The sequence below is a fragment of the Quercus lobata genome, chromosome 4, assembly GCF_001633185.2.
Source record: "Quercus lobata isolate SW786 chromosome 4, ValleyOak3.0 Primary Assembly, whole genome shotgun sequence".
In the NCBI taxonomy this organism is placed as follows: Eukaryota; Viridiplantae; Streptophyta; class Magnoliopsida; order Fagales; family Fagaceae; genus Quercus; species Quercus lobata.
Window position 1 is genome coordinate 1,022,245 of NC_044907.1, and position 19,822 is coordinate 1,042,066.

At 37.1% G+C, this 19,822-nt stretch overlaps 1 protein-coding gene across 2 annotated transcripts in view; it reads right to left on the reverse strand.

Annotated features, from left to right (window-relative positions):
* Positions 1-8,244: 8,244 nt before the first annotated feature.
* The window catches only part of LOC115986857 (callose synthase 2-like), a 28,548-nt gene continuing 16,970 nt past the window's right edge, over positions 8,245-19,822 (reverse strand). Inside the window, exons 19-43 of one of the 2 annotated variants that reach the window (XM_031110207.1) lie at positions 19,648-19,729; positions 19,522-19,571; positions 19,343-19,429; positions 17,856-17,993; positions 17,372-17,466; positions 17,165-17,246; positions 16,923-17,083; positions 16,693-16,816; positions 16,508-16,605; positions 16,290-16,422; positions 14,483-14,634; positions 14,087-14,199; positions 13,858-13,980; positions 13,681-13,749; positions 13,396-13,585; positions 13,153-13,312; positions 12,676-12,795; positions 12,299-12,417; positions 12,099-12,182; positions 10,796-10,908; positions 10,472-10,701; positions 9,588-10,382; positions 9,450-9,500; positions 9,099-9,284; positions 8,245-8,914 (exon numbers count right to left, since the gene is read on the reverse strand). In XM_031110207.1, the coding sequence (XP_030966067.1) occupies positions 8,666-8,914; positions 9,099-9,284; positions 9,450-9,500; positions 9,588-10,382; positions 10,472-10,701; positions 10,796-10,908; positions 12,099-12,182; positions 12,299-12,417; positions 12,676-12,795; positions 13,153-13,312; positions 13,396-13,585; positions 13,681-13,749; positions 13,858-13,980; positions 14,087-14,199; positions 14,483-14,634; positions 16,290-16,422; positions 16,508-16,605; positions 16,693-16,816; positions 16,923-17,083; positions 17,165-17,246; positions 17,372-17,466; positions 17,856-17,993; positions 19,343-19,429; positions 19,522-19,571; positions 19,648-19,729 (3,804 nt within the window). In that variant the 3' untranslated portion in view covers positions 8,245-8,665. The remainder of the gene's footprint in view (positions 8,915-9,098; positions 9,285-9,449; positions 9,501-9,587; positions 10,383-10,471; positions 10,702-10,795; positions 10,909-12,098; positions 12,183-12,298; positions 12,418-12,675; positions 12,796-13,152; positions 13,313-13,395; positions 13,586-13,680; positions 13,750-13,857; positions 13,981-14,086; positions 14,200-14,482; positions 14,635-16,289; positions 16,423-16,507; positions 16,606-16,692; positions 16,817-16,922; positions 17,084-17,164; positions 17,247-17,371; positions 17,467-17,855; positions 17,994-19,342; positions 19,430-19,521; positions 19,572-19,647; positions 19,730-19,822) is intronic. The other variant, XM_031110208.1, reaches the window with a different exon arrangement.

Consider the following 19,822-nt stretch of genomic DNA (forward strand, 5'->3'; position numbering starts at 1 on the left):
TCACCGTACAAAAGTCCTCTATGACCTGCTTCACCAAGTCTAAGTATGCTTTCATCCAAGGATCTCGAGCCTCAAAACTCCCTTGCACCTGGTTGACTATGAGTCTTGAATCAAAATAAATCTCTACATCCTGGGCCTCTAACCGTGAAACTACCCTCAGTCCGGCAAGCAAAGCTTCATACTCTGCCTCATTGTTGGAGGCATTAAACCCCATCCTGAATGAATGCTCCAAGAGAATTCCCTCCAGGGTGATTATGACTACCTCGACTCCGGCCCCTTTGGCGCTGGAAGCCCCATCCATATGTACCTTCCACGGGCGGTGCTCCACCTGACAGACCATCTCCCCTTTAAGAGAGAATTCTACTACAAGATCTGCTAATACCTGCCCCTTTACTGCACTTCTCGGCTTATACCTCACATCAAATGCCCCGAGCCGTGTCCCCCATTTAGCTATTCGCCCCGTGAGATCAGATCTTTTCAATAATGATTGTAGGGGATGTTCGGTTAGCACATATACGGTATAAGCCTAGAAGTACTGAGACAATTTCCTGGTAGCATGCACTAGGGCCAACACCAATATCTCCAAGGGAAAATAACTAGTCTCGGCGTCGACTAGAGTCTTGCTGATATAATACACGAGTTGTTGTACTCCCTGGTCCCTTAAAAGCACAGCACTTACAGCATGTTCGGATACCGAGAGGTACATGAACAATTCCTCTCCGGGCTCTGGTGCACTCAACATCGGTGCTCGCACTAAGTACTCCTTAAGGTTCTGGAAAGCCTTTTCACATTCATCATCCCACCGAAACCCCTTCCAGTTCTTCAAAAGCTGATAAAAAGGACAGCAGATCTGAAAATTTTGAGATGAACCGGTTGAGAGCGGCCAGCATCTCGGTCAACAGCTGTACTTCTTTCGGGTTGCTCGGCGACCGGAGACGCTTCACGGCCTTTATTTGGTCGGGATTGACCTCTATCCCCCTCTTGGTGATCAAGTACTCCAAAAATTTGCCGGCCCCCACTCCAAAGGCGCATTTTTCTACATTAAGACGCAATCTATGCTTTCACAACACCTCGAACACTCCTCAAAGATCCTCTACATGCCGGACCTCTTGCTTGCTTTTTACCACCATATTGTTGATATACACTCCGACCGTATGCCCAATTTTATCCCGAAACATCCTCGTCATCATCCGCTAGTATGTCACCCCGGCATTCTTTAGCTCAAAAGGCATCACGGTGTAATGATAATTAGCATCGGGGGATATGAACGCCATTTTCTCCTGATCTTCACCGGCCAGGGCAATCTAATGATACCCTTGGAAAGCATCTAGGAAGCTCATCCTCGGGTGCCCGTAAGTGGCGTCCACTAATTGATCAATCTTTGGCATGGGAAACGGGTCCTTTGGGCATGCCCGGTTCAGATCCGTGAAATCCACACAAACCCTCCATTTGCCGTTCTTCTTCCGGAAAACCACAGTATTCGCCAGTCATTCCGGGAAAAAGGTCTCCTTTATTGCTCCTACCTCCTTCAGCTTCTCTACCTCCTGTCTTACTGCCTCAACATAGTCTTTGGCCGACCTTCTCGGCTTCTGCTTCTTCGGGGGATATGAGGGGTCTACATTAAGTTTATGGACAATAAACCTGGGATCGACCCCGAGAACTTCATAAGGATCCCAAGCGAAAACATCTAAGTTTTGAACCAGAAACAGTAATACTTGGACTCTTTCCTTGCAACTCATGCTTGCTCCGACCTAAAAATATTTATTAGTGTCCGGCAGTATTTTTACCTTTACTAATTCCTCAGCGCAGCCAGCCCCCATCCCTTCTCGGGGATCCTTTAATTGCTATAATGGGTCTTTCCGGGACACATCTTCCTGTTCAACATGCCCCTGTTCGGCCGCCCAGTCTCCTCGTCTCCTACCAGTTGTCCAGTGATTTCTCCCTAACTGACCTGATTCCCCCGCTACCAATTCACTACGGCAGTAAGGCACTGTCTAGCCGCTTGCTAGTCTCCTTTTATTACAATGACACCCCGCTCGGTTGGGAATTTAATACCTCTTTCCCTCCCATAATCACGGGGAGGGAGATTTGCCCCTCAAGAATCACTACTTTGCCATTAAACCCAACCAAGGGTGAAGTGTGCTTCATAAGGTCCTCATTCTTAAGACCGAGTCCCTTGAACAGAACGGGGTACATCACGTCGGCCCCACTTTCCTGGTCTATCATCACCCTTTTTACTAAGAAGCCGTTTATCCGGGCCGTGACCACTAATGCGTCATCATGTAGCTGAATCGTCCCCTCTAAATCGTCATCATCAAACGAGATGGGCTCCCATGCAAACTTCATCTTCTTACCCGGCGACTGTAGACTCGGGTTACCTTCTACCGGTACCATTGTCAACACTCCTTTCCTCCTTCCTACAATGAGCTTCTCCGGCACAACATGGATTATTTCAATTACCCCCACAGGGGGTGGGAGAGGGTTTCCCCTTTGCCGAGTATCTTGCCCTACGACTCTGTCCCCCGAGTCTAGCATGAAATCCTTTAAGTGCCCGGCCTTGATTTGCTGCCCGAGGTGATCCTTTAATACTCGGCACTGTTCGGTGGTGTAACCCTTGTCTCGGTGATAAATGTAGTACAGACTTTGATTCCTTCTGGATGGGTCCCCTCTCATATTGTTCGGCCATCGAAAATATGGCTCGTGTTTGATCCGGTCAAGAATCCTGTGTACCGGTTCCTTAAACGTCACGTTCACTTCTCCTATTTGTGCGGCTGGCTCTTAAATCGCCAGACCCCCATAAGGCCTGAACGGGAAACCTGCCTGCCAGGGACGAGTTATCATCGGCGCTTTGCCTTTACTCTACAACTGGTCATCTTCTAATCGTTTATATTCCTCGATGCGTCTCATAAGCTGCCGCATGCCTTCGGGCGGCTTCTTAGTTAATGACTCTCGTAGCCTGGAATCCTCGGGCAACCCCATCCTAAATGTGCTTGTTGCCACCCTTTCGTTATCCCCGCCTATCTTGTTATATAGCTCCTAATACCAGCTGGCGTAACTACGGAGGGTCTCTCCCGCCCTCATTTTCATTGAGAGAAGCGCATCTACTGGCTGAGGTACTCGGCTGTACGTCACAAACCAGACTCCAAACTCTTGAATCAGCTCGGAGAAACTACGTATGGATCCTTTCCGTAATCCATTAAACCACCTCAATGTAGTCGGTCCTAAACTCGAAGGAAATACCTTGCACATGAGCGCATCGTTATGAGTATGCAAAGACATCATCTGAATATAATGGCTAATGTGTTCTACTGGATCAGTCTTCCTATCATAGCAGTTGAACGGTGGGCGTGCAAACCTGTCCGGCATTTCGGCTCGCTCGATTTCGTTTGAAAACGGAGACCGAGCTGCTTTTCGCAGAGCGCGACTTATGGCGTCCATGGCAGCATTCCAGGGTCGCCTCTCTTTCGGGGAGAGTGAGTCCCTCACTTGATTTTCCCGAGAATGTGAACGGTCTTAACGTTGCCCCAATTCCCGAGAGGGAGACCGGTTCCTATTTCATCTAGACCCTCTCAAGTGCGAACGGTCTTGGTACCAATGGGATTCCCGGGAATGTGAATGACTTCACCATAGTCGAGGTCCAGACTGATTGGATCCCTCTTTGTATCTATTTCCCCCAATCCCGTCCTCCTGTTGCCGGTCATTTCTGTCTCCTTCCCGGCGCCTACCTCTCACCTCCAGCTCTAAACCCCTGACTAGTCTGCGGAGCCGTTTGAGCTCTTCATCCCGTTCCTCCCTCTGCCTACGTCCCGTAGCACCAGAAACCATCCGTTGGGTTTGGTACGACCCCTTTCCCGTGCCGGACATCACTTCTAGTTGGTCATGCCTCCTATCTTCTCGTTCTTTCTGTCTGCGCTCTCGCTAACTTGACTCCCGAGAGGACCCTACGGATCCAATTCCCGCATGGTCCCCCAAATGCCTTTCAGACATTGTCCCCGAGTTTGAGTCCCTCTAGAACTACAACGTCGTAGGAGAGCCCCACGGTGGGCGCTAATTGTAGGCTCCAAAGACGGGCTTGCTGAGCCAAACCACTATTTAGGCTCACAATTTATTTATCTAGTGGGTCTGGGTATCCTACCTTGGGTTGTCCTAGGCTAAAGGACTCAATGAGATCATTTTTCTCTCTTTTTCAATGTTATCTCCTCTCTATCTCACTCACTCTTTTCTTTCCTCATTATTGTATCCCCCAAATATCCATTCGTTTCTCCTATTTATAGCCTTTGTTAATGGGATGATCATCATTATCTTCTCCCTTAGTGCAAAGAAAGGTCCAATGTCAATGAACTTAAGTGGATTTTTAGGTATGAGTGGCTTTGGAAATGGTTCCCACTTCAGTAAATGTGTTTGGCAGCGGAGTTTTCTAAGGTTCTGCCGGGCACTTAAATGGCGATGTGACCGGGCAATGTGACCAAGCAGGTGCATAGTGCCCGGAAATGGTTTCCTGAGCACCCTGTGAGCGGGGCGTACGCAGTCCGCCTTTTAAGTGTCTGGACAACGCTCAGTTTAGATTGGTAGTTATTCATGGGTTTGGGCCGGGGCTCTTGTTGATGTGAAGGTTAGACCCTTGGCCCATATCATTGATTCATGGTCCAAGGCTCAATATGAACTTGGGCGTTAGGTGCCGTACAGATATGTTTTGGTATTGTATTTTTTGAGTTCCCCATCACAACTCTTCTCTCTCTCCCCTTTATAGGGTCCGTTTGGATTGAGCTTATTGTTGTTGAAACTGAAAACTAAAAACTAAAAACTGAAAACACTGTAGCAAAATAATTTTTAAATGTGTAAATAGTACCGTGGGACCCATTTTTAATATTTTTTAATACGTAAACAGTGTCAGCACAGTGCTGAACAGTGCATTCACTGTTCATAACAATAAAATTTGTCTCCCAAAGTCAACAAATGCAGGCCAAAAAAAAAAAAAAAAGGAGAAAACGTGAATTGGAGAAAACGTGGACACACAGACGCGGAGCCCAAACGCCCTCATAATTTTGGTTTGATTTTTGTCTGAATTTATTTTAGTTTGGAAGTGAGAATTTTAGTTTATATCAAAACACAATCGACATGGCTATATATTTGAATGTGCTTATCAATTATTTAAATAATATCAATTGTAATTATGTTATAAGTTATGATTATTAAGATAATTACCTTAAGAGAATGAGAAATTTAAAACTTAAAAATTTTAGTTGTACCAAAAGAAATGAGAAAAATATAATGCACAATAACAATAGTTAGAAGAATATGTACCACTTCACAAAAGAATAACATCAATCAAAAATACCAATAAATAAATAAATTTATATATTTATATATTTGTAAAAATATATAAATATATATTGCTTTTAGAAATTGTTTAATTTTTAGGGAGAAAAAATTATCTAAAATAAAATTAAAGACTAAATTATACATTATACTAGATCTCAAAATAATTATATATTTCCAAGTATCACATGAGTCTGCAAGACTGCAACTAGTTTTTTGACAGAATACGGCATAAAAACCAAAAATGAAAAAAAAAATTGTAAATACATATGTACAGCTATATTAAGAATTAGAACAAAAAATTATGAACAAAAGAATTATATATATGTTAAGTTACTTTTATTATATTTCAATTTAGAAGCATACTTATATTATCTTAATATAATTTTATAATATTGTATGAAAATTCAACTAATTAAGAATATAATACTTTTAGTACGAGGTAATGTGCAAAACAGCAATGCAAAAGAATTGTATATAGTTAGTTAGGCAACGTTTGTAACAATAAAGGAAACTAACATCTCGAGTTTTAGAAACTCGAGATCCATATTATTAGAAAAAACCCACATAGATCTCGAGTCTTTAAGACTCGAGTTTCATGCGAAAAAAATTTCACCTATAGTGGCGTTTTTAAGCCTTTCAGTGATGTTTTAAATCCCTATAGCGGCATTTTCCTGGAAAAATTTTTTCTTAAGTACAGATTTATGGAGTCCTATAGTGGCGTTTTTAAGCCCTATAGTGACGTTTTATAGACCTATAGCGGCGTTTTCATTCAATTTATGGAAATTGAGTCTTTAGAACTCGATTTTCAGCTTAATTTTTTTCCACTTTGAACTAATCCACTTACAAATCAAGACTTAAAAACTCGATTTTTATGTTGGAACTCGAGTTTTAGACACTCGAGATGCTAGTTTTCAATATTGTTTAGAAACATGACAATTAACTAAATTTTTTAATATTTATTGTTATTTAGAAAAAAAATTCCTTTTAGTAAATATTGTTCTTCAAATTTTAGTTGTATTTTTAAGACAAATATATAACAAGTGATGAAGGAGATGATGTTTAAATTTTTAATATTTTTTTGTGTGCTTACTTAGCCAAAAATTAAGTATTTATTGTCTCATATTATTATAATTTTAAATGATATTATTTTTTATTTTAAATCCGGTATATAAATTATATATGAAAATAAGATCTAATAATTCAGATTATAGAAAAATCTTAATAGATTATAAAAACATTTTGAATATTATAATAAAAAATGAAAATTTTGATGTTTAATATAAATAATAAAATATGGAACTAAAAATATTAATTTCTATTTTCTATTTGTTATATATAATGACAAACCTTAACAAAATAAACAATTACATTCTCAATAGGAATTAAGGAAACTAGTAGTCCATTTGGATAAAACTTATTTTGCTGAAACTGAAAACTGAAAACATTGTAGCAAAATAATTTTTAAATGTGCGAATAGTATCGTGGGACCCATTTTTAATGAAAAAGTTGCTGAAAAATGAAGTTTATGGGATCCATGAACAATGCACAGGTGCACTATTCACTGCTGACTTAGTGAACAATTGCGGCTGAAGAAAAAAAAAAAAAAAAGTGGGGGGGGAGGGGTGGAACGCAGACTTAAAATGCAGACTTGTATCCAAACCCACACTAGAAATTCAAAAAAAAAATTTTAAATAAAAGAAACTGGTGAGTTTTGATTAAAAAAAAAAAAAAATGGAATGTGGTCTTGAGGGAAATATCAAAGTGGACTGGGAACTTTTTTTTTTTTTTTTAATTTTAACTTTTAAGAAAAGTTTGCTTTGAAGACATAGATTAGTATGAGAGTATCTTATTTTGTAAGCATAAAAATGAAGATATACTTTTACCGGATTGTCCTCAAGTTTTATCCCTATTAAACATAGAGTCTAGGACTAATTCTGAATCACATAAAAATCTAATTCAAAAAGGGGAATTCTGTTATAGATAACTAGTCACACCACACATGCTCCGCATGTTCAATGAGACTTTTTTTTTTTTTTGAATTTAATATAATTTTTTAATTTGAATTTATCTATTATTAGTGAGGTTACACACAAAAAGATTTTTAAGAAACTAAAATTTAAAATTTGAAATTGAAATTGATTAAACAATTGGGTTTTAGTATATGCTAATTTTTAGGAAAAAATGTATTAAAATTACATGGGATATATTTAAATAGAAAATGTTAATTTTTAGGGAAAAAAATTTCTCTGGTATTTTTTTTTAATGTTTTTGAGTTACAATTTTGTCCCTATTTTTTTTTTTTTAGAATAAAGATTATCTAATTAGATTAAGGGTATTTTTGACATTTTTTTAAATTATAACTAATTTTCTGAATCCTCTTAATATATAGATTAAAAAAAAAAAAAAAAAGATAAAAGAAACTTTTGATACATGTTTAATACATTCAATTGCTGAAAACACGTATTTTTCGATTTTTTTTTTTTTTTGGGTACATAAACAAGAATTTTATTAAAAAATACATTAGTATGCGTAAAATATGCATATGTTACTAATGGACCCATCAATTCGAAACCACTTGCAAGGTGCAACACTTTGGGTCGAATCAATTCGATCAAGCTTCAAAACTCTCCATTGGTGCAATGCTAGACACACCCTTAATATATTACCAAATAAGGATTTGAATTTGCCTAGAAAATTTTAATAATATCTAAAATCATTAAACAAATATTTAGGGAATGATCTTATCCAAAAAAAAAAAAAAAAAAAATTATATATATATATATATATATATAGGGAATGAATAGTTGCTCCTTAAAGATAGGGAAGCACTGTTACTAATAAAAAAACAAAACAAAAGGCGAAAGAGCTTTGCATCTCCATAAAGCTCTTCAACTCTCCCTTGATGCAAAGCTAGACACACCCTTAATATATTACCATATAAGGATTTGAATTTGCCTAGAAAATCTTAATAATATCCAAAATCAAGGAAATAAAACCACATTCTAGAAAATTCTAAAAATTACAAAACTCAAAATAAGAAGTTTCCTGTGAATGGTTACTGAAAAAGGCATGCAATGAAAGCTGCTTACATAGTCAACTTTAAACTGATTGCAAGGCCCAATAAGCGTAACCAAGTAGCTAGCTAGCACAATTTACAAATAGCTAATTTGCTATCTTCTCAAGTTTCTAATAAAAAGAGACATTGATTTACATGATCAAGTGGGACATGTTATACAAACACATCAATGAAATGGTTTTTCCATATGATGTGCAAGGGTAAAAGTAACACTGAAGAGTAAGATATTTTTTTTCTAAATTAAGGGAACTGTTGCTGGGAATGCATTTACTCTTTGTTGTTAGCAGAGCGCTCCTTCCTCTTTCCGCCAAGAATACGGGAAATCTGTAAACCTCTGCTGAATGCTTGGTTGAAGAGCATTCGTGTTTGGAATTCAGAAACAAATGGAAACCAAGCCAAGAATGCAACTGGGGTGAACAGAAGCAAGCCCATGATTATTTCATATCCACGAGCAAGCGCCTTGATTGATCCCCAAAATCCAGTCCTTTCAATCAATGGCTTACTAGCTTGTGCAATCTAAAATGAAAACAAAAAGAAAGAAGGAAGAAAAGAAACAAATATTAGGTTTGATAAATACCATTAACAACAATTGAAGCCCACATCTGCATAGACCTTGGAAAAAAGAGAAGGTAAAGACCAAAAGAGAGTAAATAAAATAACATATGGAAGGACTACTGTGATAGTAAGATAGTTTACTGACCTGGAGCAATCCCCAACCCGTTGGCATGAATGCAAGAATGCACACTACGATGTCCCGAACTGTCATATGAGGAACTGCTATTAAGGTAATGAAAACACCAAGGAATGTCAGGGAAATTAGAACCTTGATCAATCGAAAGAGAAGCTGGAAGTTTGCACTTAATCGTCGCCTTCCAACTGACACAAACTGCAAAAGGTTCAATCAAAATATTAAGATATAATTTAATTTAAAACTTGTTGCTGTCATGATGTGATATCAAGGGATAGAGTTTCCTATGAGTTTATTCTCAAACATGAGAAGGAGCATTTTAGGTTATGCTTCAACAGAAGTCTGAAGGCTTTTGCTACTTACCTTCATCAAAAACAATACTGAAATGATCACAAGCCATGAAACTCCATAAACCTGTTAACCAGATCAAATTAATTAGAATTATTGTAGCTACCCAGTTTATTAACATTTCTTAATGTTGAAGAAAAACACAGCATATACCAGAAAGCTTTTGCTCTTAGTAATGTTCAAATGATATACAAGCCCGAATTGATAGATGAAAAAGCGCAATGATAACAATATCTCAACAATAATACCACGCTTCCCAGAATATCGGAGATGATCTTGTTCCTTTTCCCACCAAGATTCCCAACTTTTTTCTGGAGGAACACCTATCCCCCCACGGTTGCTTATCCATTTATTCCAATCTGTCCAGTCATCAACAATCTTTTGCCACTCAAAGCCTGATGGATTGAAGAGGAAAGGAGCAAAAAGCCATGCCCCCACCATGAACCATATTGAAAAAGTGATCAAAACATATGAAACTACACCTCTAAATGATTGGCTAAATAATTGGTACACAATAAGCAGAATCATCAATTCAATGCCCTTAACAAAATGGCTGCGAGAATAGAGCCTGTAGTTCTCAGCAAACTTAGCATGGACCACTACAAAACCTCGACCAGTGCCTCTATATTGTGCACCCCCATGAAACAATGTCCTTCCATAATAGTGTGTCTTTGTTCCCAAAGAAAATGTGAAGAAGACAGGAGCCAACTGTAATTGCATTAATATGAAATCAGTTAATGCACTACGGAAGCCTCTTTCCAAACCGATTTCCATCATCATAGGCAAGGACATCAGAAATCCAATTTGCACAATAGATTGAGAAGCAAGAGCTACTTGAAGAGGCTTATTGTCTCGAATACCAGGTTGAGTGCTCAGACTCTCTTCAAGTCCACTGAGAACAAGATAAAGGCGGCCATAGAGAAACACATAGACTGTGAGCACAGTCAGCTGTCAAACCCAGAAATAGAGTAATGATTCACATAACTATATGGGACCATACAATATATATAGGAAAATAAGTAATATTTCATACATACCAAGGTACTGAAATAGAATCCAACTGTGGTGAAATAACATGACAACATTCGGAAGAAATCAAATCGGTGCCCAAGCCTATATATGTCACGACTCAATGTCTGCTCACCATTTCCATTAGCTATCTTTGCCTCAAACATTGAGATCTGTTGAAGGCCAACATCCCTCCCCTTACCAACTTGTATATATTCATGATGAGTAACATTGCCTTCACGTAATGTAGAATTGAAACCTGCATACCATGGAGAGATGCTAAGATAAACGGCCAAGCTAAATCACAAACTAATTTAGTCTAGTACAAGACAAGCTCTCCAGCTAGAAAATGCCTGCAAATATGTCCTCGCTTAAGTTGATGCCTTTGGAAGCTTTGCTGATACCACCTCTAGGAATGTGGAACAGTCTATCAAACACATCTGGATGACCATAGTGGAACCGAACTCTGAATGAGCAGCAGAAAATTATTGATTCAGTGAATCAGATATGAACATTAAATAACCAAAAGACACATCAAGTGGGAAAAATGCGACTGAAAAAAAATGTAAATTTTGGGTGGAGAAACTTCATTCATATCATAATTTCATACATGAACACAAGCTTAAGAAGGTAACTGTCCATATTATAGCTTCAAGCATTTCATTTCACAGTTTGGAATTCATCTATCAATTGTAGCTGGTCACTTGTATTAGGCTTAAAAATCCCAAAATGATATAGGGGTAAAATATGGGTGTAGAAACCTTGAACACCATTGAATATGTTAAGAGAACTAAGAGAAAATGGTTTAAACTTCAAAAAGACTGGTTGTATAGAATTTTTTATAGGGGAGATAACCATTGGTCAACTAAGGAGAATTTTTAACCCAAACATTTGAACTTTGGAAAATTATATAGAAACATTGAAATTTTGAGTCATCATGACTCCACTGTAATTTTAACAATCTAAATAAAAGAAGAAAAAGCAATTTACATTCAAAGGATTTGATCCTAGTGCTGAATTGAATTTTATTTTTATTGATTCATGAATTTACATTGTTTGATGCCGGTGCAATAGCCAGTTCCCTCTGCCCAAGTGATGTGTCGTGGGTCCTAGTCTAGGAATTGGTCTTTCCAAAAATTGGGAGTAAGGCAACCTACCTATCACCTCTCCCAAACCCACAGAAGCAGGAGCTTATGCACTAAGTATTGACTTTTTTTCACATTATGTCATTAGAAAATTTTACTTCCTTAGACTTAATAACCTAGTGTTCAGGCCTACCAACAATAACTTGACAATATAGATAATGGATCAGAAAAACCTGCTCAAGCCACAAATGGCACAAAGATTGAAGCATTGCAGGAACCATAATTTGCTGCACAAGTATGAAACTTAGATTTTTTGGCCCATTGGGCGTATGAGCTATTCAAATGAGAGGTAGCTCTCTTCCATCCCTTAAAACCCATAACCCTTGTGTAGGCCGGATTTTGTTCTATGCTTCTTGTACTGAAACATGCGGGTTTACTATCTAAGCTAGATGAAATGGAACTTAGATTTCTTGTAAACTTATACTTTAAGATAATATATGTTCATACACACACATATTTTTTTTGATAGGTTTATACACACACAGATAATATATGTATAGAGAAATCTTACTTTAGAGGGCTAGCTAACAGTCGCTGCCCAATAGTTACAAAACTGTTCTCCTGATTTGACATAAACCATGCCAGAGATGAGACACTGCAATAATAACAAAATCATGATGAGCTACACAAAAATCACATATATGTAGTCTCATTTACCAGCAGCACTACAACCAAAATCCGGATTGAGATAAGCAATGCCCATAAAAGTACCTGCCAGTGAATATATGCTCCCGAAGTCCAAGGATGGTTGGAAGTCTCACACCATCATGTTTTTTAAGAAATTCTTGAAGCAAGTTCCTCATTTTGAAGGCTTCTTCCATATAGTTATCCTGTTGAACAGTTCACTTAACAATATGACTTTTGCCTATGAAACCCCGTTTGGTAAAATTGTTAAACAACTCATTTTCAGTTTTTAAACAACATTACATGCATTTCCACATACTTTTTCACCTACACATATTTCAAAAAAATATAAACAACATTACTCAAACTCCTCCACCAAACGGGCCCTAAGTTCCCAAAAAAAGTGTGCACAAGCGCACATACATAGATCCACAAACAAAAAACCATATATATTCCTGCAGTACCTGATTCATATCTATTGTTTGCAAGCCTTCCCCACGTGTAAAAATAATGGCATGATTTTGATTTTCTGGCTTGCCCTCACCCAATTTTGCATCCCCAGGAAGCTTTATCCGATAAATAACCTGCAATAGAATATCCAAACAATAACTCATGAAGCATTACACCTGGTTGGGAAAAGTTACGGAACAATGCTGGTCATATCATGCCTATTGTTGGATTCAAATGAACAATCACAATATCATTCCAATTCTGAGAACTGCAGGATAGAAAAAGAAAAGACAGAATATAAAAATTTTTGTTCAATCATCTGTCAATCATTATAATCTCTTGAAACGGACCACAAGGTCATCTCTATATATGTATCACTTGTGAATACAGGAGGCTGTGCCAGAGAAACAAAAAGTCTGTATAAAAGTACCATCAGTGTTTAATTTCTTGAGTTATCTGACCCAGTTTCCAGAATAATCTAACACTTGTACCTGGTCCAAATTTTGTACTGGCTCAGATGAATCAATTGACTTTGTTGGTGGAGCAGCCTTTACAAGAGCTGAATAATAGACCTTTTGAACAGTTTTTTTGGAATTATCTTTACAAGGTTCTTCAACTTCGTCAATGTAAGCTACCCGAAGAGATGGGTACCTGAGAGAAGGAAAGTAGGATATGTAAATAACAGTTGCTTAGAGAAACATTAATATGACAATAATTGAATTTGGAAGAAATACTTTGTCATAAGCCTCAAAATGTCTTTGGCACGAGGATGACCAGAGCGTTTGTCAATGCCATACTGCTGGCATGACACCACATATGTAAACTTCAAGTCGGCTAATGCTTGACATTGTGACCATAATGACCTTTCACTCTTTGAGTTTTCCTCAATATCTAATACAGCAGCCTTGTAGCCTTTCATTAGATCTGAATAAATGCAATTAACATTTATAAAAATAAGATGGTGCACAACGAAAGAAAATATGAAATTACAAGTTCACAACCATGTTTTCCATAATCACCTTCATCCTTTGCCATATCCAGAAAGGCCTGAAGTTCCAAAGCTTTCCGGTAATACATCATGCCTCGAACTTATTTGTTGAGAGTAGGGTGATGATATATGCAGAGAGCACTCATTATCAGATAAAGGCAAAAGAATGCTTCTTCATGTCAGAGAGAGAGAGAGAGAGAACTTATACCAGTTCTGGTCAATGTCTGGCCTCTATACGATGCCCATAAACGGAGTTCTTCTTCATGTTCATTTCCTCTGAGTTCTTCTTCATTACTACACTTGACCCGTTCTAGAAAATTTTTCCATTCATCTGCAGTAAATGACCATTTTATGGAAGAGCAAGTCAGTTTTGCCAACAGAAATGATACTTAAAGAGAACATAAGTAGTTCCAAAAGAGGTGGAGGAGGAGGAGAACCTGGAAATATCTTTTGCAAATAAAAAAGTATTGTAACTCCATCCTCTTCAATTAGCTTTTCCAGGTCGTTTATGGAGAAAAGAACATCCTCTATATAGTAAGGAGTTAGGACACTACAAAAGAAATAACAAATATGTCAGGTAATATATGTTGCAACTAAGATATATTGTGAAAAGAGAGAGAGTGAGAGAGAGAATTTGCATGGAAAATTATTTTAAACAAAGAGAAAAAGGTGAAACCAGCCTTCAGATCTTGACTTAAAAGTAAGAATTGATCCAGACCCACAAACCCAAGGGGCTACAACTCATTAAGTTTTACAGCAATATGTGCAGTACATGTATACAAGGAAAACTGCAATAGCTTCTGTCAGAAAAGTTCAATGCTTAGAGAGCTTACGAGAAAGAAAGCATATTTCGAACTTTGGGTGCAGGAGGCATCTCCATAAATAATGAATTGGAGAAGAAAGAAATACGTCTTCTAGCTTCCAAGTTGGATGGCACATCCATAGCAGACTCCTTTACGGTAAGCAGTAGATGAAGCCTTTTAATCTGTCTAGACAATAATGGAGTTATGCTGGAACAGAACTTGGAACTAATCATAAGCAGTGCCAAAGTTGAAAATTAAAAGGAACTTTTCTATTGTATGCAATTTATTTTAGATGCACTTAATTATCTCAAATAAGAGAACAAGAACAAGGCTATTTTTTGCAATACTAAAACGCATATTATATCAATCTATACATAACAAGGATTTACATATTTAATTGGCTTTGGTTCAAAGAAGAATTCAATTTTGGAGTATGGAGTTGTTATGAGTACGTTTGTGGTTGGGGGAAAATTGTAAAATTTTGCTATTAGTGTAATTACCTGCATATAAATAACATTCATGTGTGTTAGGGTATATATTAATGAACCCTAAGCACACTTCCTGAAGTTAACAGGAGTCATGATCAAATTTTTTAACATCATTGCAACAAAGAATATTAAAGTAGGGTTGATGTATTAATCAATGCAATGGCCCTGTTAGCCCTCCCCTAGGTCCATTGGTGGAATTATGTAGGCAAGAACTGGCTCCTTTATTTTGTAAATGTAACATAGGTATTCCATGGTAAAATTACTCATAGTAACTTTCACGTTTTGAGCTACACTTGTAATATTACAGTAAAGTCTTTGTTTTTTTTTTTTTTTGACTTCATTCCATGCCAAATTTGCTTGTACTTCTGGTGTTTGATGTATTCTTGGGAATTACATGTATTTGGGTTGTATACTTGAGCCGTGGTCAAAGCTGCTGAAGAGTAAAACTTGCAACCTGACTGCAAATTGAGTTGCCCACGAGCTGCACAAGTGTAATAAAAAGGAGAGTCCTTTATTTCAGCATGTTGCAACCTAGTTGCGGTCACTACTTGCCTGAGGACAAAATTCCAGCACCTCATTCTTATCCTAAGCTAGCTCAATTTGTACCATCCCCAACCCATTCCAATCCGCAAGAACAAAATGAGAAAACCCTAAGAGAGTACATGGAGAATTTTGTGAAAGTTTAGTGTGCTCATCCTTTGAGAGAGAAAATCCATAGCTTTTGCCTTTTCTTTCCCTCTCACCATATTCATATATTGAGTTGTGATTTCCCAAACACTCCATATTATCTTTGAGTGATATACCTCGAGTAATTATTGCTAGGAACCATTGGAGAAGAAACACCACAAATTCAAGAGGTCTTGGTGGCTTACCGTTGACCACTCAACGCGTGGACTTTGAGAAGTCAGTTGCTAGCTAGAGCTTGAAGGGCTCAAGTACTAGGGGAGGTTTAGGCTTGGAGGGTCTTTATTCAATCTTGTAATGCAACTATTCACTAGTGGAGATTTTGCAACGGTGCCACAGAGAGGTTTTTTGTTGGGGGCATTGGTTACCTCTTCAAAAACACATTCCTGTGTTTTTGTTTGGTTTGCTTATTTATTATTCCATACTTTAATTGCTTTGTAATCATTTCTATATGAATATGCATGAAATGGAATCTGGTTAATCACTTATATTGGGCATTAATTGTTTCTTTTCATAAGTAATAAACTTTAATAAATCGCCAAAATTGCCAGGTATACAGAGAAAAACCAACATCAACGTGTGATTTAACCATAAAATTGGTAATTGGTGTCTAAATATATACATAGGGTGTTAGGTATTATCTTTCAACTACAAATATAACTTACTTTTTCCTTCCAAGCTTCTGTTTCTCGTTTAACAGGAAATCCAAGTTCACCAAAAAACTGATATTGTTGATCAAGGGGTTTCATTCCCTCATCTTTTCCATGATAACCACCACCATGACTTGACTCTACCAAACTACATAAGAAAAATAACAAAAGGATGATAATAACATTAGCACATTAATCTACTTCAAGGAGATAGTTGCACCCAAATAATTTACCTGATAACCTCATCTTCCAGTATGTCTCTGGTCACAATTTCTAGCATGTTGAGCAAGACAATTACAACCTGATCCTTGTCCTCCTTTTTATTCTCTAACTGTTGTAAGTATTTAGAATCCAGTTATGATTTATTGCCAACTTTGGTTCAAAAGAAAAATGTGAAGGTCATCGGTAAAACAATTACCAAATATTTAATGAGCGTAATAAATTGTTCATAGAGGCTAGGGAGGGCACTCAAATTCAATTCCTTTATCAAATCTTCGTTTTCTATGTGATTGTCAACCTTCAAGAAAATTTCATTTATAATCCTGGACAGAGCAAACCATCAAAGAGAAAACACAATACATTAGGACAGATGAAATTATACTCCCTTGCTCTTTTGATTAGATATATATCAATTAGTAGCAAACTCACTCTTTTTCACGTTTTCCAAGAACCAAAGAGTTTATTATATTTTTAAATGAAGCATAGCACTCGCAAACAGCAGAAGTCATGTAATGATCTTTTTTCAATCTCTTCTTCAACTCATTGTCTCTTTGGTTGCTGTCTTTAGCCATATCCAATGCTACTGGAATCTACACAGCAGGTACAGGTTTAATTCAGTTACAGGTTTTAGTGTAGCTAATGGAAGAAATTTAACTCAGAAGTAGATTAACCTTGCTAGCAAGTAAAAATGGAGGCCATTGGATAAGATCCAGACCACTTGCCCAGTATGGAACAAGCAACAGGTCCATTTCCCTGCAAATTTTACATCTAAGGTTTTAATTCCCAAGGCCCAAAATATTTATTAAAAAAGAAGAGCAACACTTAAGGTTCACCCAAGAATCAAGGAAAACATATCCAACGCTGGAACATCATTTTACCAGTTAGTTATTAGATCCTCCTCTCTAAAACTACTGATTATTCTGTTCCACAACTGAGCAAACTGTGCTGCATTCTTCCCTTTATCAGATGGAACCTGAAATAAACAAGCAACTCATTAAGACTCGAAAAAACTGCCTTGTAGGCACCAAAAGAAACAGGTGCCGAATTGGGTTTGTTAAATTAAAAATTGTCCAAAAAGCTTAAACTACTAGGAAATGGTGAATTTAATTCACTTAAACATAATTCTATCATTCCCCCTCACGTGTAGGCCCAGCACATGGGATTTTTAACATTTTTAATGGAAGGTAAAGTAGAGACAGGGATCAAACTCAAGATCTCCTGTTCTGATACCATGCTAAATCACCGATTCTCCCAAAAGTTTATGCTTTTAAGAAATGGTGAATTTAATTCGCTTAAACATACTTCTAATGGGGTTAATGGATCATTATCATGGTATTTAATAATAAAAAACAATAACCAAACCTCATCAAATTTGCTAGAGAAAGTGGCCTTCAGTCCCTTCTTCTTTGTTTTCTCATTCCTTTCCACTGGAATTAAGCAGGCATTAAAAGCACCTGGCAGTGATTCGAATCGAGACCTCAGCATTACCAATGTTCGAATCTGAGAAGTCAAACAATGGGTTGAGTGTTCAAGACACTTATTAAAGAATTCAAGCTAAAGGAAACCTCAATGTTTTTATTAAACTCTTCAATGGTTTTATATAAATTTTATGTAAACAACAAAGGAGAAAGAGCAATTCTGTGCTATTAACATATAGGAATGGGGTACTCATGTAAGAGCTTATCTAAACAGAAGGTTTGAGAGTAGTCAAAACCAGAAAATTACATGTATATGCATGGAATTCAAGATCCCGTTATATATCTACATTAGGACATTTAATTCCTTGGCAGCAAATCAGGAGTAAAGGTCAAAACATGCTTGAAAATATAAATCCTCATGGAGTTCATGCCAACAATGCACCAATGAAAGTAAAATTAATCAAGCAAAAAACATCTTAATCTACATTAAGGCCCATCAAAAATGATAACAGACTAAGAGAGTGGAGATTACTTAAAAATATATAAACATAGAATAAATAATACATATTGAAAGTTTGATAGTTATAACAAGAGGGGAGGGAGGATTTGAACCCTAGTTCTCCTACTAAAGGAGAGTAGGCTATGCCACTAAACTACAAGTCTCTTGGAAATAACATATACATGTGTGTGTGTGTGTGTGTGTGTTCTCACGATCTTTTCATATTCTCTCTCATTTTCTATCACGATGTTCTAATAATCAATAGTTTCATAATAGACCAAAATCCTTTGAAAGCACGTGGAAAGAGTGATGTACCTCCATTCAAGCACCAACTATTAATGGGTCAGGTACATCTGAACTGTACTACATGTGCAAACTTATCAATTCCTTTCTTTCTTCTAACTTCTTCTACCACTAATAATTTATATAAAGATTTCCTCTTGAAAGAACTATACAGATTGGACCCTTTCACTGTTGTTTGGTGATGCACGAAGTGTATGGTATTCAACTATACTCTAAACCATCTTCCCCATTATAACATCAAAGTCTTGAATCTAAGGATATAGGTTACCAAGAATGCTGAGAAGGTGAAAGCTCTGATATCAATTTGTTGTGAGTGTAGTCAATTATAGTGGGTTTACGTGAAATAGAAATAGAAAATTTGAAAAAACAATCACACAAGAAACTCAAGATTTACATGGTTTGGTCTTAGACCTATATCCATGGATAGTGCCAAGGAGAATGTTTTACTGGGAAAATAAGGAGATTACAAGAGTGGCACACGAGCATCACAAAACCCAAACCCAAATACACCCAAAGAGCTCTCTCTCAAAATGTAGACAACAGGAAAAAATCCTCTTGGTGCCATTCATGCAACCTTTTAAAATTCAAGCCATATAATAACAAAGAACAAAAGAAGGAGCTCCACCAACCTCTCCAAGACGGCGAAATGCACCATATAGACCCCCAAATATCGTGGAGAAGATAGCATACCAAATCTGAGTATCCATAAAGTAGACCTGAAAAAGTTACTTTCATTAGAAACTCATATGAAAATGAATAAAGCTAAAGAATTATGGAGCAGATAGACACCAGGACAAACATAACTTACAATAATTATTGGAGACCAAATTGCAATCACAACACCAATGTTGTTCTTGGCTGCAAACAGCAACTAATGACATTACAAACCATGTCCACAATAAATTAAAAAAATTCTTCCAACTCAAGCTATTACCTTGAGGGAAGAACTCATGCCACTGAAATGTTCTCACAGTAGCTTGCATTATTTGTCTTGTTGGAGCCACAAGAGGCCTAATCTGCAAAGAAGAAAATTTTCAGATGGATTTAACCAATGCTAGATCCTAGAATATATTACATCTATAGATCTAACATCAAACAATATGTTTAAA